The sequence below is a fragment of the Aptenodytes forsteri genome, unplaced genomic scaffold (genome assembly GCF_000699145.1).
Source record: "Aptenodytes forsteri isolate BGI_AS27 unplaced genomic scaffold, ASM69914v1 Scaffold418, whole genome shotgun sequence".
In the NCBI taxonomy this organism is placed as follows: Eukaryota; Metazoa; Chordata; class Aves; order Sphenisciformes; family Spheniscidae; genus Aptenodytes; species Aptenodytes forsteri.
In genome coordinates, this window is record NW_008795245.1 from 667,174 (window position 1) to 691,940 (window position 24,767).

The 24,767-nt window shown below is 38.7% G+C and overlaps 1 protein-coding gene across 1 annotated transcript in view; it reads right to left on the reverse strand.

The window, feature by feature from the left end:
* NELL1 (neural EGFL like 1) overlaps positions 1 to 24,767 on the reverse strand; it is a 299,408-nt gene that overhangs the window by 46,162 nt on the left and 228,479 nt on the right. The window contains exon 15 of the mRNA XM_019471923.1: positions 20,379 to 20,474. Within this exon, the coding sequence (XP_019327468.1) occupies positions 20,379 to 20,474 (96 nt within the window). The remainder of the gene's footprint in view (positions 1 to 20,378; positions 20,475 to 24,767) is intronic.

Here is a 24,767-nt window from a genome sequence, read left to right on the forward strand (position 1 = left end):
AAATATATATATATATATAAAACTGACAATGATACAGTTAATTTGGCATAGCAAAATACAGCCTGCTTACTTAGCAATTAATCTGGAATGCTAATCAACAAGGAGGAGAGTGCTTTCTGAAACTCAAGACCTACACATCTCCTTGATATGGCCATCCTTTTTCATTATTTCTCTGTAACATGGTCTCAGACCAGATGAGGAAAGATCAACAGACAACCTGGGGCAGCCAGGGAAACAGACAATAATCTTGTTTTCAGCTGACGATCAAAACAAGCTTTGAGGAAACTAACTCTGGGGTTTATTTTCTTATAGAAGAAATGCATTTGTTTCCCAGTGTGCTTGAGCAGCAGGAGATCTACGAGTGACCAAAATAATGCATACCTCAAGCCCAAAAGAGCCATAATTTATTTTAGTCACACAGCACAAGAAGCTGTCTTCACAAAGCGGCCTCTTCCCACCCTTCCACAAACAGACTACTCACTACATTTTAAGAACAGACATACAAAAACACATGGAGGATCATATATAATTAGTATTTGTTGAAGTGCATGTAGCATTCCCTGACCATTATATGGATTTGAAACAATCTAAGCCTCCAGTTCAGCTGTCTGTTAAAAATAGTTAAGGTCTCCCTCCCTTTTTTCTCTTTCTCCTATTTTGATTCTGTAAGATAGGACAAATGCCAAAGAAATCCACTGTTTAGCTGCAGAGATTAACAGCAACAGTCAAGGGCAGAGGAAATGGCTAAGAGAATCAGAAATAGCTCAAATGCCCTGGCTCACCAAGAATGAAGCACACATAAAATCAAGCAAAAAGATCAGTAAATAAGAGTCATCATCGCAACATTCTTAATCCAGACCCAAGCAGGCTCCACTACAGTTGACAATCACAGAGTGCTTAAAACTGATGAGGCTGCCTCCTTTTATCAGTTACACGCCAACACATCCAATCCTCTTTTCTAAACCTGGAGAAAGCATCTCTCTTCTTTCCACTCTGGGCAAATCAGCCTTTTTGCACCGAGACAACAGCCCGCAGAAGAGTGAGCCACAATGAAGATTACGTTCTCGTCAGTACCGTGAAGAGCCATGGCCAACCCTACTAACAACCTCCTTTCAGTAAAAAGAACAATTTCAAACAACAGCAGACATGAAATTCACAATTCTCAGTGGCACGAACACCACACTCTCACAGAGAAGCTAACTGCCATCAGATTTATGAGATGCTCTATTTCCAGATATGCCCTGCAAAATCTAACACAAAAGTTTGCAGTAGGAAGAAACAGGGATAGGAGTTGAGAGACCTGTGTTGACAAAGCAAATTGCACAGTCTCTTTTCAATTATGGGACCATTTTTCATCTTATACTCGGAGAGGAAAGGAGGGGGAGGCAAAGAAGAAAGAACAATTATAGTTTATAGCTCGTATCAAAGGGGTTTGTATAATCCGTGTTTCAGCATTGTTTTTCTTTCAATCCAACAAAAAAAAAAAATCAATAAAGCAGCTAAATGTATGAAGTTGAATGAGTTTAATTGGATGCCAAGAAAAGAAATATCACACGTGGGGTACGACAGTTCTTCATTTTGCATGGCTTTTGTAGCAGACAAATGATGTTTTAGAGGAGTAGCTTCCGTAGTACTCATGGAGGTGAACAATCTGATTTCAAAGAATCGAAACCGTGAGGACAGTTTCAAACAGTTCTTGCTCAGACTTCCAGCAGTCAAACCACTGATACATCTTGTATAATTTCTTCCTCAAGGCATCCTGTTGTAAGTTAAGAACTGATACTAACCTCTATCTTTCACACAATGAAATAGGGGTTAGAAAGCAGTACACGTTGTTGGAGAAATATGTCTGACAGTTTCAATTTCAAGAAAATACTCTGGCACTTTCACTGCTGTTCTGTATGAGGAGACTTCTCTGTTTTTATCTCCATTATATCTCGCTCACACACACAAAACCCAGACCAGATAATAATGGGCCTCAATGAACGTAAGGGGCGACAATGAACACGTCTGAATTTTACCGCCCTTAACGCAGTATTATTCATCTACCTGTTACATCAGACTAATTGAACAACCAATGAAGACACTTCCCTACCAGTATGGTCGAAACAAGAGGTCACAAAATCATCACAAGAGTTTTCTTTTGGAGAGAAGTTAAAAATCATTATGTTCATAATCTGACAGCTCGTTCCACCCTCTGTGGACTGGCCATTTAAAATTCCTCCCCTTTTGAACGGAGACATATAATCAAGCCTTGCTTCAGACAGGCCACACTGAGCAGCGTATGGGCAAGCCACAGCCAGCCTTTGTCCCCAGCGGACAAAAACAACCCGTACGAAATGTGGCATGAAAGAGCATCAAGGAAGTCTGATGGCTCAAGTAACAAGAACCGTATGCAGGACGTTTACCTGCCACTTGTGTGCATTACATTGAGTCCTAACCCTTTCTACGGGTACTCTGCTGTCAGAAACTTCAGAGCTACTCAAAATGGTAAAACAGAAGTCTCCAGAACACCAAAGAATAGAGAAAATAAATCTAGGCAACTGCCTGCATTCTCTGAAATAAGAGTTGTAAAACAAAGTGGTTTTTTCCCTCATAAAAATTTTGGGTTGCAAGACTATATTGCTTTCTGTGCAAAAACGTATTCTTTTCAGAAGTCTTGAAAGTTAATTATACAATATAGTTTAATATTAGAAACAATATATAGCATTCAAAAGCGTGATTTAATACTAATATATGTCAAGAGCAAATTACGTTGAGTAAGAAAGTCTGCCAAAACAGCTTGAAGTTAATGAAAAGGCTAATCAAAGGAAATACACAGCTTTTAATTTTCAAACCTTGAACACTCATTGCAAATATCTTCAGCAAAATATTCCTCTCTTGGTTTTAGTGCAAACAAGTAACATGGGTAGTGTACTACAAGGGCCTAAAAAGTCACACAAAGATATACACGCGCAAAATTAGTGGCTTTTGTTCTGAGATTATTTTCCATGATATTAAATTCTTGCCAGCTTCATTATTTATATACTTCTGATGTAAGCAGATTTCAGTAATAAAGACACTAAAAACGAAGGCAAGTTGCAGGCTAGTGCTATATCTATCTCTCAGAGTGAGGGGCCTATGAGAATCATATTCAATAACATAAATTGCATTACAGCTTAAACAAAATTTAACCCAGGTGAAATGAATAAAGCAGAAAATGACTGTATTAAATGAAGATGACAGGGTGGAAATGTTTTCTATAAAGATATAGTTCTATAATATATTCATAGCCAGCAGCGTTAGGACAATTCCACACCAGCAGACAATTTCTCATTTTTAAACCTCTTTGCTAAAACAAATAATTACATCTACTCATTGATTTTAGAGAAAAGATTCTCCTTTTAAATATTAATAAGCTGGGGTTTATACTGAATTCTAAATTACAGTAAAAAGTCTAATATATGGGTTGTTTGGGTTTTTTTAAATCCAAAATATTTTCACAGTATTATTCACTTGATAATTCTTACACATTCACAATACATATTTACAGTCTGAAGCCAAATTTGCAGCACATCATTTTAGAAATCCTCACGTCTAAATGCTGCAATACCCTCAGTATCACTGCTCAGAGCAAACGAACAATGAAATCAAAAGCTTGATCTATGAAGCACCACAAGGATAGAATTATCTATGCTACATTATCTACCCACATGACCACGTAATCCATCTAACCAAGGAGGCAAAAGTTAAAAAAAAATAATAAAAATTCAAGAGCATTTTAATTTTTGTCACCACTCAGTTACTATTCTTCAAGCATTGCAGACACCCTCCTCAGCTCCAAAGAAAAGGAATTCACAGTTCTTTCTAATGTAAGCCTACCCAACGTGCATATTTAGCCATTCATAAAATCATCTAAAGGGATTTTACATTCTCATTATCCCCATCTGGGTAAAATAATAAATCACGGAGAGAAGGTTAAATAGATAACTAGAAACTGTTTTGCACCGTATCAGCACGTTGTTTTCTTGTGGAGCTGACTTTGCAGCTATGGCGGTGCTATTAGAGAAACAACATTTTGGGAAAATGCCACAGGTCTTGGAAAAATCGTGACACCGATGTTGCAACTAATGGTGCTGCCTCTGAGACCAATGCATACGGAACGACCAGATGAAAAATACCATGAGTTCTCGTTTCCTCGCTTATTTTTACTCGATGGTGCAGCCCTTATGTCTTTTGTCAGCCACCCTCTCCCACCTAAGCCATTCTAAATGTATATACGTGCACAAAGCTATACCACAGATAAAACCCAGAACTAGAATAATCAAAATATGATTTTTATTCCACCTCTTCACTACTATATAAGAATCCCTCCCCACCAAGGCTAGCCAGACTCACCTGCCTAATTCTACAGATCTAGGATATGTTGTTTCAGCACAGATATAGATTATTAGAAAACACAGGAAAAACACATCAGAAGTGTTAACTATGTAGTATTTGGTTTGTACTGATCTCCATAGAGCAAAGGTACAGAAAAATCACAAATTATGGTTTAGAATTAGTAATGTACAACTTAGACACAGAAATCCTTGTTTTCTGAAAACAAACAATGACCTACACCCCACAGTACACATAGAATCCTACATTAGTCTTGAAAGCATATTTTAGCAGTATTTATATTTACACTGAATTTAGATTAGATTATCTCACTTTCAAATTAATTTCTGGAAGTAACAGAATGCTCACAACAACACTGGGTATTTTTGAGAGGGAAGTAGAAGAAAAATAAATGAGAATTCATGAATACTGTGATTATCTGCCAACATTTACAAGCAATTTTTGCACTCCTTTCTCAGGAGGTCTTAAACGACACATCACTTCAGTCACATACAAGCTGTATTATACATACATTACATACCCACAAAATATATAGGTGCAACTAAAGGGCTTGCTTGTGATTTTCTTTCTGAAAGTAGGAGGAACCACGTACAGCCAAGTCAGCCCTTAATAGCAGAGTAATCAATTCATCTTTCCAGTATAAACTTGTCTTTTAAGGAGGCTGTACCTTGGCTTTTAAAAACCCAAAGAAAAAGAAAATCTTCTGTCTGGCTGTCTTAAGACAGCTGTGTCCTTGAAGATGACCTCGCCAAATTCTCAGGATCTTTACTCGTGGAAGGGAACCCAAGACTTGCGATGACTTTATACCAGGTCTTTGCTCTTCCCTTGCCGTGCAATGTGTGTGCCTGGTGTCTTACGAGAACAGCTGCAGAGAATTTCATAAACTAGCTGATTTTTAAGACTGATAAACAACTATGATCGCCAACCTTTTTATATGGCAAATTCATTAACAGTTTTTTCCAAAGAGGAAATAATCTCTATGTCCATAAATTGCCATGGTGCCTCATACTAGTGCTATTTTATACGGTACAACAAAGAAGATGCTGTTTTAAATTAACAATATGACAATCCAGTTACATCCTTATGGCTGACCTGCTCAAAATTGGAATCTACTGCTAAAGTCTGCTTGAAATATATAACTTGTCAATATAATTTTTCTTGTTTATAGTCCCTAAATGGGATTATAAACAGACTATATAGTCATATCTGATGCAATGCACTTTATAAAATACGTTCTACGCTAACTCCTCTATCAACTTTCAGGAATGTTAAGGGTTTCCCACCCCCCCCTTCTTCTATCCTCCTTCTATGCTGTAAAAATAAACTAATAACACTCCAAACATGTTTAAAGACAGTATGCTTTTCTACGTAATCTAGAGAAAAGATGCTCTGTGCTAAGTAAGCTTCTGCCGCCTTACTTGTGGCAGCATTCCCAACAGTACAAATATTCACAAACTGTGCCAATATATATAACATACACAAGACAAAGACTGGAATTAGACCCTCCATTCTTAGGTTTTGCTTCTGTGCTTACATCCCTCAATGTAAGCGTAACTTCTTTTCTGCGCACGTGTGATCCGATATGCCAGAACGCCAACATTACAGGGCATTCATTCTCTCTTTACATCTCCACCTTAAACACTTTACAACACTGTACGCTAATACAAGGTTTTTTTTCCTTGTAAAGATTAAAATTCATCCAGCCAAAATCTTCAGAGCCATGAAAAAAAGGTATTCAGTGCCTCCTAGTTCCAGCCGGTGCTTATTCATTCACTAGAAGAATTTGAACTTTGAGGATCAAACACAGCTTCATCTTGAGTCCAGAAATTCAGAATCATCTACTGACCTGGGAAGGAGCCAAGTATAATTCTTAACTGTTATACAAATTGTTAAAAAAAAAAAAAAAATAGACAAACCACACCCTTACAATATACCCCAATGTTTATAAAGCTTGATGTTTATAATGTCAGATAAATGACTCAGATATTCTGAATAAAATGTTACTTTCAAAATGTTGTTACGAATACATATTACCACTTTATATGCCTTCTATTAATTATGCTTTTTGGATTAATTTATCCTTGGCTAGCATTTTCAGCCACCTGCTCTTACACTGAGCTGTACTTTACATCATTACTAGACAACTGAAATCAATATGACTACTCACAGTGTAAGACAACGCAGTGAGGTAAAGACTGACAAAGCCTTTTATGACTCTGACAGATAAATCAGGTTTTTATAAAATCTCTCTTCACCAAATTTAATAGGTCAAGATTCTCAGCCTGTTTCAATACAACTGACAGCATAAACCAAAAGGTTATGGAAACCAGAAAGCCTGTAAGGCTTTATATCTTCACAAAGTATTTTGGGTTTTACATTATGGTTCAGATACGGTCAGCCCTTCAGCTTAGGTATCGTGTTTCATTTTTACTCAAAAGTGATATATTCTAATAGGGAAAAGAAAAAAAATTAAGGAGTTACTTCCTAGTTTGGTTCGACCCTTTTCTTCATGTCTATCTATCTTCATACTATCTTTCCTTCAGCGGAAAACTGAAATTTGTTGTTGCTCATAGAGGCAGCTTATGAAGTTTGTCATTTTTAGCTTTGATTGACACAAAATTCTTCCCTGAATTCTTTCCTAATTTTATTTCTCAATTTGGCTTAGAAAAACTGTCTATGCCCTTTTAAGTCTGGCGTTTAATATACAGTAATGTAAAGAGTGAAACGTGAAATCTAGAAACGTGAATATACTATGTATAAGTTTCTTCAGCTAAATTGAATTTAGCATTCATGAAAAGTATCACATTAAATGCAATAAAGTGAGGCATCCTCCACTTTTCCACAAGAGTCAATACAGTAGCAATGTCAAAGGTATTACATTTCCCATTTTGAATGTTCCTTCCCCCTGGAAGAATTTCCTCCGAAGAAGCTATTGCAATTTATTTTCACAGTGAATCATTTCACTGTTTAAACTATTCAGCAAATTGACTAATAAGGCTGGACAAGTGAGTAGTGGACTACCTCCCTCTTGTGTAATTTTACATTTAATTCTTCTTACATTTGTAAACTATGTATCATGGAGGGATCTGAAAAAAATCGCCCACAGTCAAATCAGTCAGACAGACATTAGATATCAGGAAATTCTGGTCGTTATTGATCAGATTCTGTATCCTCAGTGACCTACCACCATCCATCTGTACATGCAACTTTCTTTCATCTTGTTCAGTAATGACTACACCTAACAAAGCCTGCTGAGAAAAGACGGGGGGAGGGGAGATAGAAAAACAGAATAAACCAAAGCTCTCTTCAAAAAGAAACGTATGACTCGGTCATCTGAAAAGGGAGGCCTTAGGAATAGCTAGGCATTATCACGCTGTATCTGACTCCCTAGCCTATAAATGATTAATGGGACCGCTGAGGGAGTTATTACTGCTATCAGCACACACATCTCCAACACTGCATCAGCTGTGAACTCTCTAAAAGTTGGAAGAGAAACAAGATTTCAGATGATAAAATGGACGAAAATTTCTGAGGTATGAATTAAGTCTCTACTTTCTCCACGCAGTTAACGAAAAGAATTGAAAAATTCTGTGCTGGACATTCCAAGGGTGAGAAACAAAACAATTAAAGGTGGGGGACAGAAAGACGGGCTTTAGCAGGCAATGAAAGTCCCATCCCAAAAAGCTGTTTCCATTAACTGTAGGATTTGCAATCTGCCTGGGTTGTAACAGACACAAAACAAAAATCCCCTGTGGTATGCAGAGCGGGTTTTTCCCCTATTTTTAATTCATTTTGGACAGACTGATAGGCTTTCCAGAGCTAGGGTTGTCACGAGAGGTGGACAGGACAGCTGTTGTAGAAAGGGACAGAATGAGTATTTGGCAGAAAAAAAAGGAACTGTCCTGTCACACTACTGAACTTACTTTCTGCAGGGGCTGACACAGCTCATGGGACATTCTTTACTCGGTCCATGGTAAAGTGAAAAAAACAAACAAACAAAACAAAAACAGAGAAACCACTCAGTCTCTTTCTAGGAAACGTAATCACAAAGAATTGCCAGAGACAATTTTTTCCTTACACAAACCATTACGGATAGCTGAACATCTCTCCCATACTGTAGTACCACCTGTGCTCCAAAGCATCAAATGGGAACCTAGGGGATCTTCATAAAACATCTCTTCATAGGAATTCAGTCTTCATAACTGGTCATGTAAGCAAGTAAAATACAGGCACTGGCCACACCTTCTGACTGACCAACAGCAGACCAGTTTCAATATTTTGGTAACACTCAAGAGAAGAACCGACCTTCTCCTCATGGCTACAAAGCTATTTCACTCTGAGCCTGGAAACTTTCATTGGTTTTCAAGGTCAGTGGCTCAACTGCAAAAGGAAGGACAGACCCATCCTGGCTACTTGTTAAAAAACTATCTTGGAAATGAGAACAATCTGTTTAATCTCTCTTAAACTGAGGAGTACCTACAGGCCAAGCTGGCAATAAACCAGTAGTCTGTTATAAAGAAGCTGGGTGAATGCAGCACACACGAGGGTGACGCGTGGGATCCTAAGCAGAGTTCAAGCGTCCCTCCGCTTTTCTCAGCTCAAAGAGCCCCACTGCCTACCACCTTACAAGAAGAAGATGCGGTAGGTGTGCAGAAACCTCTAACTGGCCTCGGTGAACTCTGCTGTCCAGATCGGAGATATCACTACTTCCAAGAGAGTGCGATGAGAAGGACAGTGGATGAGCTGAGCTCACCCTCGCACGCCTACACGCTGGTACTCCACTAAGAGTCATTCATATTTAAAACCATGTAATTACCATCAAAAGCTGTAAGGATCTGCAACCTATCACAGAAACGTAGCCATCTACGAAGTTAAGGCATGGGTGCCACTCCACGCTAGCTAGACAGCTATTTCAAATGAGTAATCTCTCCGACTGACATTGCTAAAGAAGGCAGAATGTAATTACCTGAGCTGAAATAGGATACAGGTTCAACTGGATCTTTAATGACCAGAAGTGTTTAGGGCTTTCATTTCATGTCTCATTCAAATGATAAATGAGTACCATTCCAAAGATTAGATTGCCAGCATACAGAGAATGTCTCTTCAGGAAAAAAAAAAAAAATCAAATAAGAAAGGGGATTTCATTCTTTCACATAAGAACTCCACCATTTATGTTTGTCTCTGAAATGACGGATCTACTTAGTAGATATTACAGGTTGAAAGAAATAATTCAGATGTTACACAGCTTAAGTAGTAGAAGACTCCAGCTATTGAACTGCCTAAGTTGCTAAATCAGAGATTCTCTTTTTAAAAGCAAAAAAAAAAAATGATTGATGTATTTAGAAAGAACTCTATTTCTGCAAGTGTGAAGGACTGAACAGATTTTTATCATAACATTATAAAAAGTTTGAAAATAACTTTGACATGTAGTTCCTGAAGGTTGAGTATGACTTATTTTAAAGCTACTTCAATCATAAGGGAACTAGCGAAGAAAACATTCAACCAGAACAATCGAAGTTACTTTTGTGCTTCGTATGTACCTTACACTAAGCACAGTATTATTTTAACATCTGGCATATTCTTTCTCTGTGACTACAGGCATCGAACAAAAGCCTAACAAAAGCAATAGGAATCTGCACAGTGAGTTAGTGAGCTCTGAATCTGGAATAGGCTTTAATGCCACACTTTCTAGGAGCTGGATTCATAGGCCTTTTTCACACCCAACAGGTATTACTCTATCGGGTTTTTTGGTATTTCACCAGGCATGATATGCTGGATTATCCATAAAAAAGTCCACTGTGAAGAGGAGTCTTCGGGTACATCAGGTACTTTCTGCAGCAGAACAGACACATCGCTATCAAACAGGCTACGGACGATAAAAATGTTTCACCTGATACAAAAAAACCCTTGGAAGGGGATAAGAAAGTTTGTAAGGTTCCATATCAGCAAAACTGCCTATTTCTTCTCTTCTCTGTACATACACAGGAGTACAATCCTAAAGAAAACAGACTTGTTTTCTTGAGTCCACACACGGATTTTAATTCGGCAGATTTTGCAAAGAGCCACCTCCTTCTGTTGTAGGCTCTTCTTCACTGTAGTGTTGCATAACAACAACCCAATTCTGCAGTCTTCCTGGAGCAGACTGTTGAAAACCACGGGTGTTACTCTTACAAAAACAGATACTCAGAAGGACTGAAATTCAACACAATTGTGGATGTTAGAGAGGCCACCTCAGTTAATAAAGAAAGGATGATACTCCCTTCAACAAGGGTTTAACTCACATTTTCACCCTGACTCCTAAAGCAAAATAATTGGATTAGTTTTCCTCATTGTACATAAGCTGCAATCTACAAAAGTCATGTAAGTTGAAGCGATTTATGCTGGTTTATTTGCCTTCCAAGGATTATATGAATGGGGGGACATGATCTCTTCCTCTGAATGTCAGCCCAATGAAAGCAAGTGGAGGTAGCTATTGCTTTTGTGGTGGTGAGTTCCTATCAACGTGGGAAAAGATCTTGCTGGTTACACCTACATTTTTTCCTTGTTGCATCACTTCCATCAGCTTAAAATGTTCTCATACCATAATTTTTCAGGGGAAAAAAATCTTAAAGAAGAAAAAATGCAAGAAAACTGACTTTTTGTCAGAATTTTGCTCCATTCCTTTCACTTGTCATGTTATTTCTCAAAAGAAATTTTTTTCTGATGCTGGTTCTGATGACTGAGGCACATTTTCTCTCACTACACCTTGATTAACTTCAATGAGATCACTCATTAAATATGTTAGCATTCACTGTATTAAACTTCAGCAGAAACGTGGCTCTTTATAGTAAAATTCTCAGAGTTGTACAAATTTTCTAAAGAGACTAAATTCTCTACCCAGTTTGAATGGGATCTTACTCATAGATTAGCTAGTTATATTTGTACCATAGATCAATGAGTTAAAGGTGGCATATTTATCATTGGTAACTGCAACTAACACAGCTTGTTCGACATAAAAATCCCACTCTAAATGCTCTTTTATTTCACTAGAGCCATTTACTTTTCATTTCACCTAATTCAATTGCACCAGATCCTAAGGCTTCCACTCAGGTGAAACTCCCACTGAAGCCAAGAGGATTTCTGTCTTAAAAAAATATAAGTACCTCTCTGCGCCTGCCCTGCACATCTCGAGTTACATTTCTAGGTTATCAGCAAATTTAAATATTCATGGTTGATTCTCCAGTCCAGGGCAGGCTCTTAATAAGAAAAAGTGAGGTGGCAAAGAGCTTATTAAACTCAGTAATGTCCCCTAAATACTGCCTGTAGTTGGACAGACTGAGGTATATTTTATTTAATATTTAGTTAGTCCACTACCTATTCTGGTATTTCTCCTTAGGATTATTCTGTTTTTCACTGACATAGGCATCTGCCTAGAAGAACCAAAAGAGGGGGGCAGAATGTCCTGACAAACTAGGTTATAAAATTAGCATTACTGGATTGCACTCAGAGCAGACTTGTTGGGTTTTTTTTAATTAACCATGGTAAAATGAGACACGATTTGTAGTTAATTCATCATGAAGTAGGTATTTTAAAGCAACTGTCTTTTCTGTACAGCTCACATCACAAGAAATGCTTCATATATGAAAACTTCCTAGTTGCAAAATGGAAATTTCATTAATATATATCTATTTGCTTAAATATAAATATTTGCTCACATTTTTGAGTGCTTTGTAGTTCTCTGTCTTCTTTAATATATTCAGTGGTGATTCTGTCACTTGAAACAAATTTAAATCCCACTGCCTGGGTCCTCGAATCCAAGAGGAAACTGAAGCAGATATGACTGCACAGCAGGTGTGGGAGATGTTCCTGGTGATAAACTGGATGAACGCTAAGTCAGGGACCGAGCACTTCAAGAAAGGGCCACTGCAACATGGCCTCCAGCAGGGAACGAATTCCAACGCCTCAGTTTGAGCAAGGCTTTTGCACAAAATTTGGCTATATAGGCCGAGGGCTGTAGGAAGTTCAGAGGGAATATGGGGCTTCTATATTTAAAGCTTAGGAGCTTGCTACTGCTTAGTTTACCTGTCTTTTTCTAAACATGATGTTCCTCCTGTAGTACATAATTAGAACTTATGGATGAATAAACATCTAACACTGTGTTTAGCAGCAGCCAAAACAAACAAAGAAAACAGGAACAAACCTCCCTCCCTTTCCCCCAGCGATATCCAGGTGCTAAGTAGAGGGCAAAGAGAGGCCGTAACATTTTTTCACCCGTTTAGCTAGAATAGCCTATACTCCTTACAGCACGCTCTTCTCCCACCTAGGAAAGACAGGCACCTCCTTTTTGCCTGTGAATACTAGCCAAAACACAAAGAAAACAGGAACAAACCTCCCTCCCTTTCCCCCAGCGATATCCAGGTGCTAAGTAGAGGGCAAAGAGAGGCCGTAACATTTTTTCACCCGTTTAGCTAGAATAGCCTATACTCCTTACAGCACGCTCTTCTCCCACCTAGGAAAGACAGGCACCTCCTTTTTGCCTGTGAATACTGCCTTCCCCCCACGCACTGTGCTCTGCATCTTCCAGGCACACGATGGAAAGAAACCATATGAGCATCCCTCTATTTGCACAGTTACATTCAACCTGAGGAAACGCACCGTATCCTTTTGACGGGCATCTCTCTACCACCGAAAGACAAGTTCTCCTTCACGAAGGTATGCCGCTGCGTGACAGTGCTCAAGTAGTGTAAAGCGCAACTCCAGGAGTGTTGCGTTTGCCGAGAGGCTCCCTGAGGAGCAGGGCATGCAGCCAGCCCGGCCCCAGGGAAACAGAAGGACTATCACTTTACTTCCCCCTTCACCTTCTCTGGATGTTATTCCAAGCCAGGCAATGGCTGGCTGGCTCCACTGGTTGCCACGTGCAGCTAGTGACATAGGAATGGGGACACGTGGGGGCTCACAGAACACGCTCGGGGGAAGGACTTGTCTTGCAGAGACACTCCAACTGGTACAGCTCACGTAGGCATTCGTCTGAACAGTGCTCACAAAACTCTTGAATTTTCTTAAACTTCACAGAGCTTATGCAGCCTTGTTCTTTTGAAAGTTCAACCCAACTGTGGCAGAGGATGTTTCTCATGTAGAACTCGATGGAATCAATCACTAAATTCTGATGCACTAAAGAGCCACGCTGCTTTCAGATGGTTCTATGAAAGCTATGTGTATTAGCCTTCACCACATCAAAAAGTAAATTTTTAATATAAATTCATTCAGGTCACCCCATACTGCTACCAGGACCGCTCACCTCTGATTTCAAGACAATTGCTAACAGCTTTTTAAGAGACTGAACACAGGTTACTATCCAACACTTTGGCAGGGTACCTGAATCTAAAGGAGATGGCATCATTTTGTTTGGAGTTTCTCCTTCTGTTAACTGCTTCTTTATCACTGAAGGTCTAGGTGAGTCAGCAATCTCCTCCTAAATTTTCCCACTCTTTTCCTTCCCTTCCAAAGCACTTACTGTCATTGCCTTTTTAGATCTTTCATTGCCTGCTTTTCAGCAAGAAAGACTTTGTAATGGAGTCGATCTACTGCTCCATTACAAAAGGACGATGCAAAGCCACTGACTTCATGAAGTCACATCCATTCATTTCTTTAAATACCACGTGTTTTCACTTCGCTACTGAGGTACTAAGGAATAATAAAACATAGCAGCTATTTTCGTAAGCTCTATGATAACTTCTATAGTATATTCTAATTAAGATATTAATCCAAGAACATCCAGAACAGGAACTGGGACACAAAGAAAGGTGGCATGCCAAGACACTATCTAAAGGTATTTTTCTTAATGTTTAAGGCAAGAGAATTAAGATTTTATAATCGGGGTTTGGATCTTATGTGCACTATAAAGTTTGATCAACAGAAATTACCTCTTGATTACATTGTTTTGCATGAATCTAAATTAAATGTCAACTAGCTAAATCTTGTCTTTCTCTTGTATAGATAAAACTGCATCCTTCAGAAATACCTGACATGTCCAGCTGGCATACAGACATTGGCGAGAGTGAATAAAGTGGAATTTGCATGGAGAAATTCAAATTGAAGGAACCTAGAAGAGCAAGCATGATCCCAGCCAGGATAAGCAATATAATACTACCCAATTTCTAAGTGCAAGCTTTGGGGACCAAAGGGGAAAAAAAAAAAAATCACCAAACAATTTTATGTGACTTAACACACCCCCCCAACAACACCAACTATGTCCCTCACAAAGTCAGGAGAATATGAAAGAGATTTTATGACCACAAGTCGTACAAATAATAAAACATTAGACTATTAGAACTATTTTTTAGCTGGCATGTCAAGATATCATCTCAGCTACATAGAAGATTAATATAGCAGATATTCCTTTCATTACAAAGAAAAATATATAGACCCAGGCACCTGAACATAACAAAAACTATACAGCAACATAAGAATACCCCTTGCAAAAAACAAAAACAAACCCAGTGTCCGCTTAGTGTTTTTCCTGGCTTTTAAAACTAAACTTTTACAGTACATGAGACAGTGTAAGCACTACAAAAACGAGTCCAGTCTTCTCGTGCTATGGTCAGCTGTGGGGATGAACGTTGTTCTTGGTCTGGGAGATTTCACTTTTCTTTGGCTTGGCAGTGTGAGACAGTACAACTTTTTTCTTCCACTGAGAGTTATTTGTTGATTTGCAGACAGATGTTCCCTTGATCCTCGGAGACGGTCTTAATCAGGTTTTTCTAGTAGATACTCTTTGATCTATTCCCTGATATCTTTACAAATGACAGCTTTGTTTCTTCTATCACATTAAGATATCACCCCTTGCCATTTTGCAATAAGCACCACTGAGGCAAATGCTGAAAACAGCTTGGCAGCAAATGGAGCAGGGTAACCTCAGCCACCTGGAGCATCTGCCTTCTCTGGATCTGTCACACCCTCAGGAGTGTCATATCAACCAAAACCACCGTTTTCTGTAATAAGCTAAGCATCATTCACTTCACACCTCTTATCTCACACTATACTGGCTTTGCCTCACCTTGAAATGAGAGGCTTTAGAAAGAATCTCATGCAAAGCCTTGTACCCACAGCTGCACAGCTGGTTTGTTTCCCAAAATAAACCTTGCTTCATATTTTACAAAAGACCTCAGATAGAGAAAGGTAGGGAGTTTTGACATTTAGCTTACCGTACTCACTGAAAAATCTCTTTCTCTGCTTTCCTTTGGTTTTTGTTTGCTTATTTTTTTAAACCATGTTCCTCAACTGAAATGTCTTTGATAGCTACACACCTAAAGATTGATCCAGCTCAGGAATCAAAGAAATAGCACACGAAAATACAATTCTCACTTCTTTTTTTTCCCCTATCTCCAGGGTCCAAAGGAATACAGACTGCAGGGAGTTTTACCCAAAGGATTGCAGAAGACAATATATTTCAGAAGAAGCAATTTAAGAGATGAGTACACTAAGAACTATGTAACTTCTTAGACAACAATTCCAGATACTGCCAACTATTATGGAACAAATCAGCTAAAGACCTCCTCATTTTCATGACGTATACATGACATATCCAACTTCAAGTATAAGCATAGCAATATTTCATTGCATACCTGTGAAATCTATGACTGCACTGAAGAATACGTATGTAACTAATGCAATGCTGCAAGTGTTGATTTTTTTTTCTCTCACAATATAATTATTGGGATTCAAAGAACATTTCTTAGCCATGGTACATGCTGAAAAGTGACCTCTCACCCCAATATCAGACAATCTTTTGCACACACTGCCCAAAACAACACAAAAAAATAACCCCAGTAATTATCACATCCTGATGCTTCACTACCATGTCTTACCCTTGCTTCTGACTGTTTACAATCAGCAGGTAATTCTTTGACAGTATTCTATCATTCTGTGAGAAAATGGTTCGCCAGTGCTTTACAAAGGCTATAAATACACACGTGGCTACCACAGAAATATTTACCTCTCTGAGCTCCAGCCTACGCAACGTCCTTCTAATCTACCAGCATCATATTCCCCATTCATCGTGTACCAGCTCAGACAGGAGCTTTCAGGAGCCAGGGGAGCAAAGATGTGGTGCAATTGTTTTGAATCCCTTTTGGAGGCGACGCCCCACCACTGCCAAAAGCCCTCTGGCAGCTTTTGGAAAAATACTGCACCTTCCTTGACTTACCCCTAGCTGGGAATCCACTGCTTCAAACCCTTCTGCTGTTTCCTGCTCATTGCCCAGAGTTATAATTTGCACAGACAGACACCGTAACTAACTCCCTTAAGCTGAAATTTCTGCCACCACTGGTCACCATCCCAGAGCCGTATAGAAGTTGGTATGTATTTCTTAGGTCCGCACACAGGACCCTACCACATGCAGGTAGGTGTTCAAGGAATGCCTGCAATTTCTACGCACTCAATCATCTGTTTAGTCCTGCCTTTGATACCGTAGATTGTCCTCCCTATCTCATCCTCACCACTTCTTCAGTGGCACTAGTGACTAGCATTCCACAAATACAGAATAACGGCGAACGCTGTCTACAAAACCAGCATTAAAATTCCACTGACCTGTGGCTCATCCACAGAGAGAGAAAAGCAGCTCAAGGAATGATGTTTGGTTGTTTTTTTTTTTAATGTTGCAAAAATAGGAGATGGAAAAAACATCACTGGATGGAAAATTAGGACATTTGAGTCCATGCTGCCAAAAACTCTCGGAGTACTGTGTTTGCATTCCTTTCTGCACACCAAAATGTCTCTCGGAAGCCTTTAACAGGGGTCCCTGCCAAGGAGGCACCTGGGCTTCAGCCAACAGTGTTACATGCAGTTAAGGATGCGTATCTCCCGCTCAGCCATCAGGCACATACATGCTGGAACCGTACAGCAATGTCAGCAAACATAAAAACCCGCTAGCACAGGTATCACAACCGTGTTAAATATGATCACAAATGGTAATGATCAGAGAGATCATTGATTTCAGCCCTGGCCAGCTAAACGCAAAACAAACAAACAAACAAAAAATTGATTAGATCATAGAATCGGATCCTAAATAGAAAATGACAAAAAATTCTGTAAAAGCATCAAGCACATACTTAAAGAAACAGCATTATAAAGAACGGGTGGAAGGAGGAATTACTTGACAGTATCTCTGGATATCAATTTGCAGTTCACCTTCAAAAAGACAAGGCAGCTCCACAACCATTGTGATGATTCCTCATTCCAGGCAAAGCAACTGGCAAGAGGTAATTCTTCTTAGCAGCATGTTGAATTATGTATTTGTACATAAGCCTTAAATGTGTATTTTAATTTCACCCGAGTAAGTTACCAACATAAATCCTATCCCTCTCAAATATCTCTGAATTTTTAATTAACCTAATATCATCATTTCAACCATGCAGTCAGAAACGATGAGTAACATATGATTCATATTCAGAAGTAAACGCACCTGCTTTTCAACAACATTTCTAATTACTGGTTCATTTTACCCTTTACATGACGTTGAAGCCAATTTGGGTCATACTGTTTTTAGCCGGTGATGAGTCCTTTCAGCTCACAAATAATGTATAAGGGATTGCTGTGTTGTCGGTTTGAAGGACATTTTTAAATGCACCGTGGCGAATAGAATACATTACCAAAACACATCATTTTACTTCTGATATGCATCAGTTCACCATGAGCTTCCATCAGACAAGATTTTACCAGGAACATTTAAGCTTTGATTTAAAGTGATGTCCCACCATTTCACCGTCTTCCGTCTATGTCATAATGATTGAGGGAGTGCTACCGTATGTTAAATATAACTAAGTGCTTATTTCTAACCCTACAATGGGAAAAAACCCCACCCAAACAAACATGGTTTCTGAATACTTTAGATGTCCTCTAAAAACATTGCAGCAAACTACAGTGAGACTATGAGGGAATTCTTTACTGAACTGCCTCCCCTTCCTGACAGCACTACATCTTCGAGGAGTAAGCAGGTAAGCAAAGGGAAGGCTGCTTCAAAGGTGGTTCATCACCTTTCTACTCTGAACACTTAGTTTTTCCAGGATACGCACCTTCAGATGGCTGAAGCTGTTCTCACACAGATCTGATAGGCACTTAGCCACTGAAATAAGCATATGACAAGGTCTATCTGCTGAAGTTTTCAAACCCTCTGACACCACTAAAATGTGACAACTTCTCATGTGCAAAGCCCTATTCATTCTCAAATCGGTTTGCACATCAGATTTCTCAAAGCTACCATCGTTAGCTTGACTTGCAGCATACTGGTAAATCCTACACATCTTCAAAGAAAAAAAAATAAGCTTCCTTCTGCTTCAAGTCGTATAGATTTTATACACAGAAGGTAGCTCCTTCTGACATCTACCTCTAAATTGCTTGATATAATGAGAGTACCATGCCTGCCATGTTTCCTTTAGCTGGTGTGCTAACTCATATTTTAGATCAAAACAATACAAAAGACATGAAAAACATAGGAGTCAACAATGATTATGTCATCCATTTATCAATTTTAAACCATCACTTCAACAGTTTAAAGCCTCTGTGTTCTAGTTATGAAAGTCCTTCTACAGCTATAAGAAAAAAAGATAGTTCTAAGACTCATGGGTGAAAGAAACAGGCCGTCGAGCTGAAAGCTGGCCTAAAGCCACTGGCTCCCTGGGTAGGCAGGGCACCTTTGGGCAATGCAGGTACCGGTTTTGCAGTGCCATATTTTCACATAGAACCCATTTCTGGTATCCTGCATCCCTCTGAACGTACCGTTCCCTCTGAATAATAGACGTTTTAGAATGGAATGAGCAAACTATACATGGAAGAGCGTAACTAGCAGGATCAGAGGCTGGGGAGCTATGGTAGGTGGGGCTCTAGGGCAGATACTTCTTGTATTACTCCCCCGTGTGTATTGCTGGTACGTACTGCTGAATGTCAGGAGGCTTGGGAGCTTATTTCTATTTAAAACAAATAACCCAAAGACTACAGGAAAAAAAAAAAATGCAGTACTCAAATTAATTCAAGATGACATGAAAATATTAACATCCTAGTTCATTCCCAAATAATTAGAAACAATGCTGACAACTAGAAACTATGGGATTTTTGTACGCAGCGATTTGAGTACATCCATAAAAAGCTTTAGCCGTTTTCAGTAGCTACTCAAAGCAGATTTGTTGACAACTGGGTTTAAATTACTTTGTATTATAGTAGAACAACCATGTATTAAACAGACACTGCTACACACAAATTATTGAACAACCTCTGGGTAACAAGTGGTTCCAGTGATTTAACTTAACAGTTATTTCTTGGCTTTTTTTTTTTTCTTCCTTAAAAAACTTCATCAACTATAACGTCATCCATACTAGCATCATACAACCTGCATTAACGATCCACTTTATTTCCACCAGTAAAGGCAAGTGCAAAAGGTTTATTAACAAGCACGCAATGCAAAAAACCTCTATCATTGGGTTATTTAAGTGAAATACAACCTCAATAAATACAGACCAAAATAAAATCCCAAATCTGCTGTATAAAGAATCTAGTAAGAGTCCTCCCTGGAATTCTGTAAGATCCCTTCCTTCTCGTTTAACGTAGACAAGGAACCAGATCTTTGTGAAACAAACAGAAAGGTAGGCCTATGAGGCTATCAGAAGCAAATCTCGAAATGGAAAAATGTGGGAAAAGGCAGAACCAAATCATCACTAGTGAGATATATTTTAGTAGGCTGTGATTCTGTGAAAATTGGTGGCCTCAGTGACTTAGAAACAAATCAAATCTTAAGTTAATCTAATTAACTACAAGTGTCCATTGGAAGCAAAAGCAGATAAATCCCTGATTGTCTAAAACTTTCCACGTTTAATTTAAGACTAGCTTTCAGTTAGGAAAAGGCAGCTATGGAACAGTCATATCCTCAATGAAGAGAAAATATCAAGCAGAATGAATGAATGGGAAGCAATTATTTCTTAATTCATATTTCTCATTTCCAAAGAAGAAGGTGCGTTTCAGTAAAGCTTTACCTTTCTCGCAATGACTTCCTGTGAATCCAGAAGGGCAGACACATTTGTTAGGGGCTACACAAGTTCCACCATATCTGCACCCCTCTTCACAGAATGCTGAAAAATAAAAGGATAATGTGGGTACTAAAGTTTTTTTTAAAATTTATTACACATTTTCAAGATACTAAGAAAAACATCTAAATTCTAAGCAATTAACAGAATTCAACACATTAAAATTCAGTCCACCTGCAAACACAAAGAGAAGTAACGCACTTAAATGACATGAGGAAAAATCTCAGATTACACCGCAGGCAAATCACCTCACCAATAAAAGATTAATAACCATCTGGAAGAAGAAGAGAGGAAAAAATACAACGTACAATTTTAATGGGGCTGATCTTCCTTCAATTACACCCCATATAAGTATTACAATTACCATGCTCTGGTGATCCACAGAAAACAGGCCGGTCAGATTGGTGTTAACTACTTTGTTTCTCACTTCTATCAAATACACTTTACTGAAACGTCTGTAAATCGCATAATATTTTCCTATTTTTTATTTTTAAGTGTAAAGTACATTTTGTGGAATCAAGAAATGAAACGGGGTGAGGCTCATGACTGAAAACAGAGGAGAAGGGATCAACCACAAGATAATGCCTCTTACTGAGGTGGGATTCTTGACAGAGCAATACACAAGTACTTTAGAAGTGCATCTGTCCAATAACTAGGATTTGAAACAAATGACGGATCTCACATCTTTTCTCGCGAGCGCTGTGTGGTGGTCCTCTCGCTTACAGCAGGTTTAGCAGGAAGTCCACTAACCGTGCAAGAAGTATGCTTGCACTTCAACGTTATTCTTTTTTCTTTCCGTTTGTTGTGTGTGTACGAGGAGGGGAACCGAGGTAAGAAGAGGAAAGGAAACAGCAAGCATCAGGACATGATCTATTTTGCACTGTTAACTCGAGTAAGACCTTTGCTAAGGCTAAGAGCAGGCCCTACCCACACCACACTCCCTACCCCCTCCTAGATATTTATTGAACTTCACAAGTTACTCAGTGGGTTTGACTGCACTTACGAGGGAAGTTACAATTAATATTTAAACAGCAGCTCTCTGCATCTAAGCTAATAACAGAATTGCAAAGTGTTTCCTGCAAGCTAAAATCACAGATGGAGTGTTGGCAAAGAGATGTTACAAATGCTATGAAAAGGCTTAAAGTGCTAGATAACAGAAGAAATGTTTAAGATTTATTTTCCAAGGCACTAAAAAGAAAAATAAATTGAATGAAGTACTAAGCATTAAAAAGAATCTTTTGCAATTATTAACCACTTAGAGACAAGAAAGCACATCATCATATCTCTTGACTGAATTGATAAGACGGATCTGCCTTACTCTAAATATATAATTTGTAGCATGCCATACAGTTTTATGGAGGATAACACGGGGAGGAGAATGCTAAATTCATTTAGAGAAGATGGTAGTAGAACATCATAAGTGCTCCTGCGACTGGCGCAAGGCAGCGGCATGGAGAAAGCATGGTTCGGGTCAGTTTCTACCGTATGGGAAAAAGAGAAATATGGTTTGAGAGTAGAATTTTGTAATTTTTTGCATATAAATATTTGTAGAAAAGTATAACTGTGCAGAAAGCTGAAAGTACTAGTATGAAATACAGCTGGAAAATATATGAAAAACTTGATGAGACTCAAAAGATTCCCTCCATAGCTCTTGAAAGAATGTTTGCTCATTTCTAGTCTCAGCATTCTCAGAGAAGGTGCAAGTTAAATTCTTCATCTACATTTCTTCTGGTTTGAAATTGAGAGTAAGCAGAGACTTTCGTGAAGTAGTAATACATTTCTGCGTGACATCAAAAGAACTAGAATTTGTGGCAGAGCAGATATAAAGGGCAAAAAAAGGAAAATGTTGGCAAAAAAGCAAATAGTTCATCCACGATATATGCCACATGGCACTGGGAAAGAACTACACAGGGTTCTTAGAAAAAAGAAGTCATAAAGGGCATAAAAAAAGAAAATGTTTATTGTCTATAACAGTCACGCATGCCCATTGAAAGTTGTTAGAGCGGATAGGGATAGGTGGGTAAGAGGGCTTCAGTTAGAGCTCTCACACATTTTCTTTGCCACCGTAACCGATACTACCAACTTACTAATGTGAAATGTGTGCTTCTTACAATAAATCCTATTCCTAGGACAGCTCAGTAAAGTGGTGTTTTCTTCTGTTCTCTTTTAAGATTACTAACAGAGAAAGGCTTATGAGACAGGGCTTGTCATGTAAAAGATTTTCCCATTAGTGCAAAAACTGTGTTATGCCAGTGCAACAGCCAGGTCTTGACATCTACAGGCACAGCCAAGCATGCTATTCACATCTGGGCTTCTGCCAAGGCGAACAGATCTCTGTAATGCTAACAGATTTCTTCCTCTGAAATAAAAGCCTTTATCATATAAAGACCTTTCCTAAACAGACGTAATTTCTTTGCAGAGGAGGAGTTTTATTTCTGATGCACGTCCTCCTTGATGATGGATCTGTAGAGAACGGAAACAGCCAAAATTATAAATCTGCTGGTTGTGTCATTCTTGTGGTAATGTTGGAGGGACAGGGGAGTCTCACTGCAGAGCTCCACAAAGAGCAGCGTGAAAGTACCCACACACTTGGTACCATGCTCCTGGACATGCACAGGCTGCATACCCTCTGCCTACATATTTATGGGGTACAGCTTCTTTTCCCCTGTCCAGTTAAATAGAGTTATCTCCTCTCCCAATGAGGCTATCCTGGACATCCCCAGGAAAGAAAAGAAAAAGTTAGCAGAGCTAGAGCCTCTTTGAGCGCACGGTGTGGAATCTGTCTGACCTTTTTGTAAACTCCTTTTGTTCTTCTCTAGATCTAGGCTGTAATGCACAAGAGAGCCAGCGTGAGGGAGGCACGCCAACGGTAGCTTCAAATATTTTGTACTGTCTGTTACTGAAAATTGTAGTCTCTTTTTAGCCCCTCCGCTTACAAGACTCGGGGAAAGCTGGACAGTTTGGGTTCCAGCCTCCGTTCCTACAGAGCTGAAGGAATTGCCTTGATTATTCTGATATTTTTTGTATGGTAGCACAGTACAATACTTCACTGTGCTACTGTAGGAAAGCAGGTACTGCAGCGTGGAACTCTCATGCCGAGCAAATACCTCTTACTTCCAAGTGTACTACAGTTATTATTATAAAATAAAAATATTTATATTTATAAATATATAAACATATTTTCATTAAAAGAAAAACACAAATAAAAGAAAAACAAGTAACTATCCTACAAATTTAAAGGAACGTTACTTGACTGTGAAGAGATACAAAACTCACCTTCCCAAGTAAATCGGATATAAATTAAATATTATTTCTTGATATACACAAAAATTAAATTTTTATAAAGCTATAAAATAAAGCATCACAATATTAATATTACTGTTGCATTCGTATTTTATAAAATTTCATATACTGAACTACATTTATTAAATGCACTTTTTAATAGGCCAATTTCTTGATGTTGCCCTGGTACAGCATAATCCCTACTTTTACAGCTAAATAGATCACCCACAACGTTACCATAGGCACATAAAATGACCAGCTGTAACAGAACCTTACGTATAATATACTGTACTCCCTTCTTTTTCCTTTATCCTAGCTGTCCATTTTCAAAAAAGGAAAAGCTTCCTTTTCAAAAAAGGAAGCTCAATTAAAAAATAAAAGCACCTCATGTATTTAGCGTTCATCTTCTCCCATTTGAGAATGAATTCTCAAATTCTGAGAATCTGAGCTCAGAAGCAACTGATTAGAATTCTGTCAAGTGGATAATCCCCGTTTCCTCTTCATCTCAACACCACCAATAAGGAACACACACCAATGTTTTAAGAACATCTGTACAATTTGTTTACTAAGCAGCTGACATCTTCAACTTGACAGCACAAAGAGATGGAAGAGGTTCAAAAGTAAGCGCCTTAGCAGTGGGTACTTTTGGCTTCTTCCACTGCTTTTCTCTCCCTTGTGATTTTCCCTGTTTCTTCTTTAGTCAAGGAAAAAAAAAAAAGTGTTGAAAAAAATAGTTCCATTAGTACCAAAAGGAACACCTCTGCGGAAACAGATAAAATGTACCATAGCTTGCATAAAAGGAAAAAATATAGCAATTCCAAAAATGCAAACTCCTGCCCCCCATATCACAGGGAAGAGAAGCTCTTAATTAAAGCAAGCAAACACAGATTTGTTCCACAGGGTATACTGTATGTGTTTACATGGGCCAAAACCACACCTCCTCCTGTATTACGTTAGGTTTATCACAGATAAAGCCGACCACTAGCTTGTTTCCATAAGCAAGCTACTCCACAGCTTGTCAAGACAACTGCAGCGCAGAGTAGCCTTTAGCCTAGT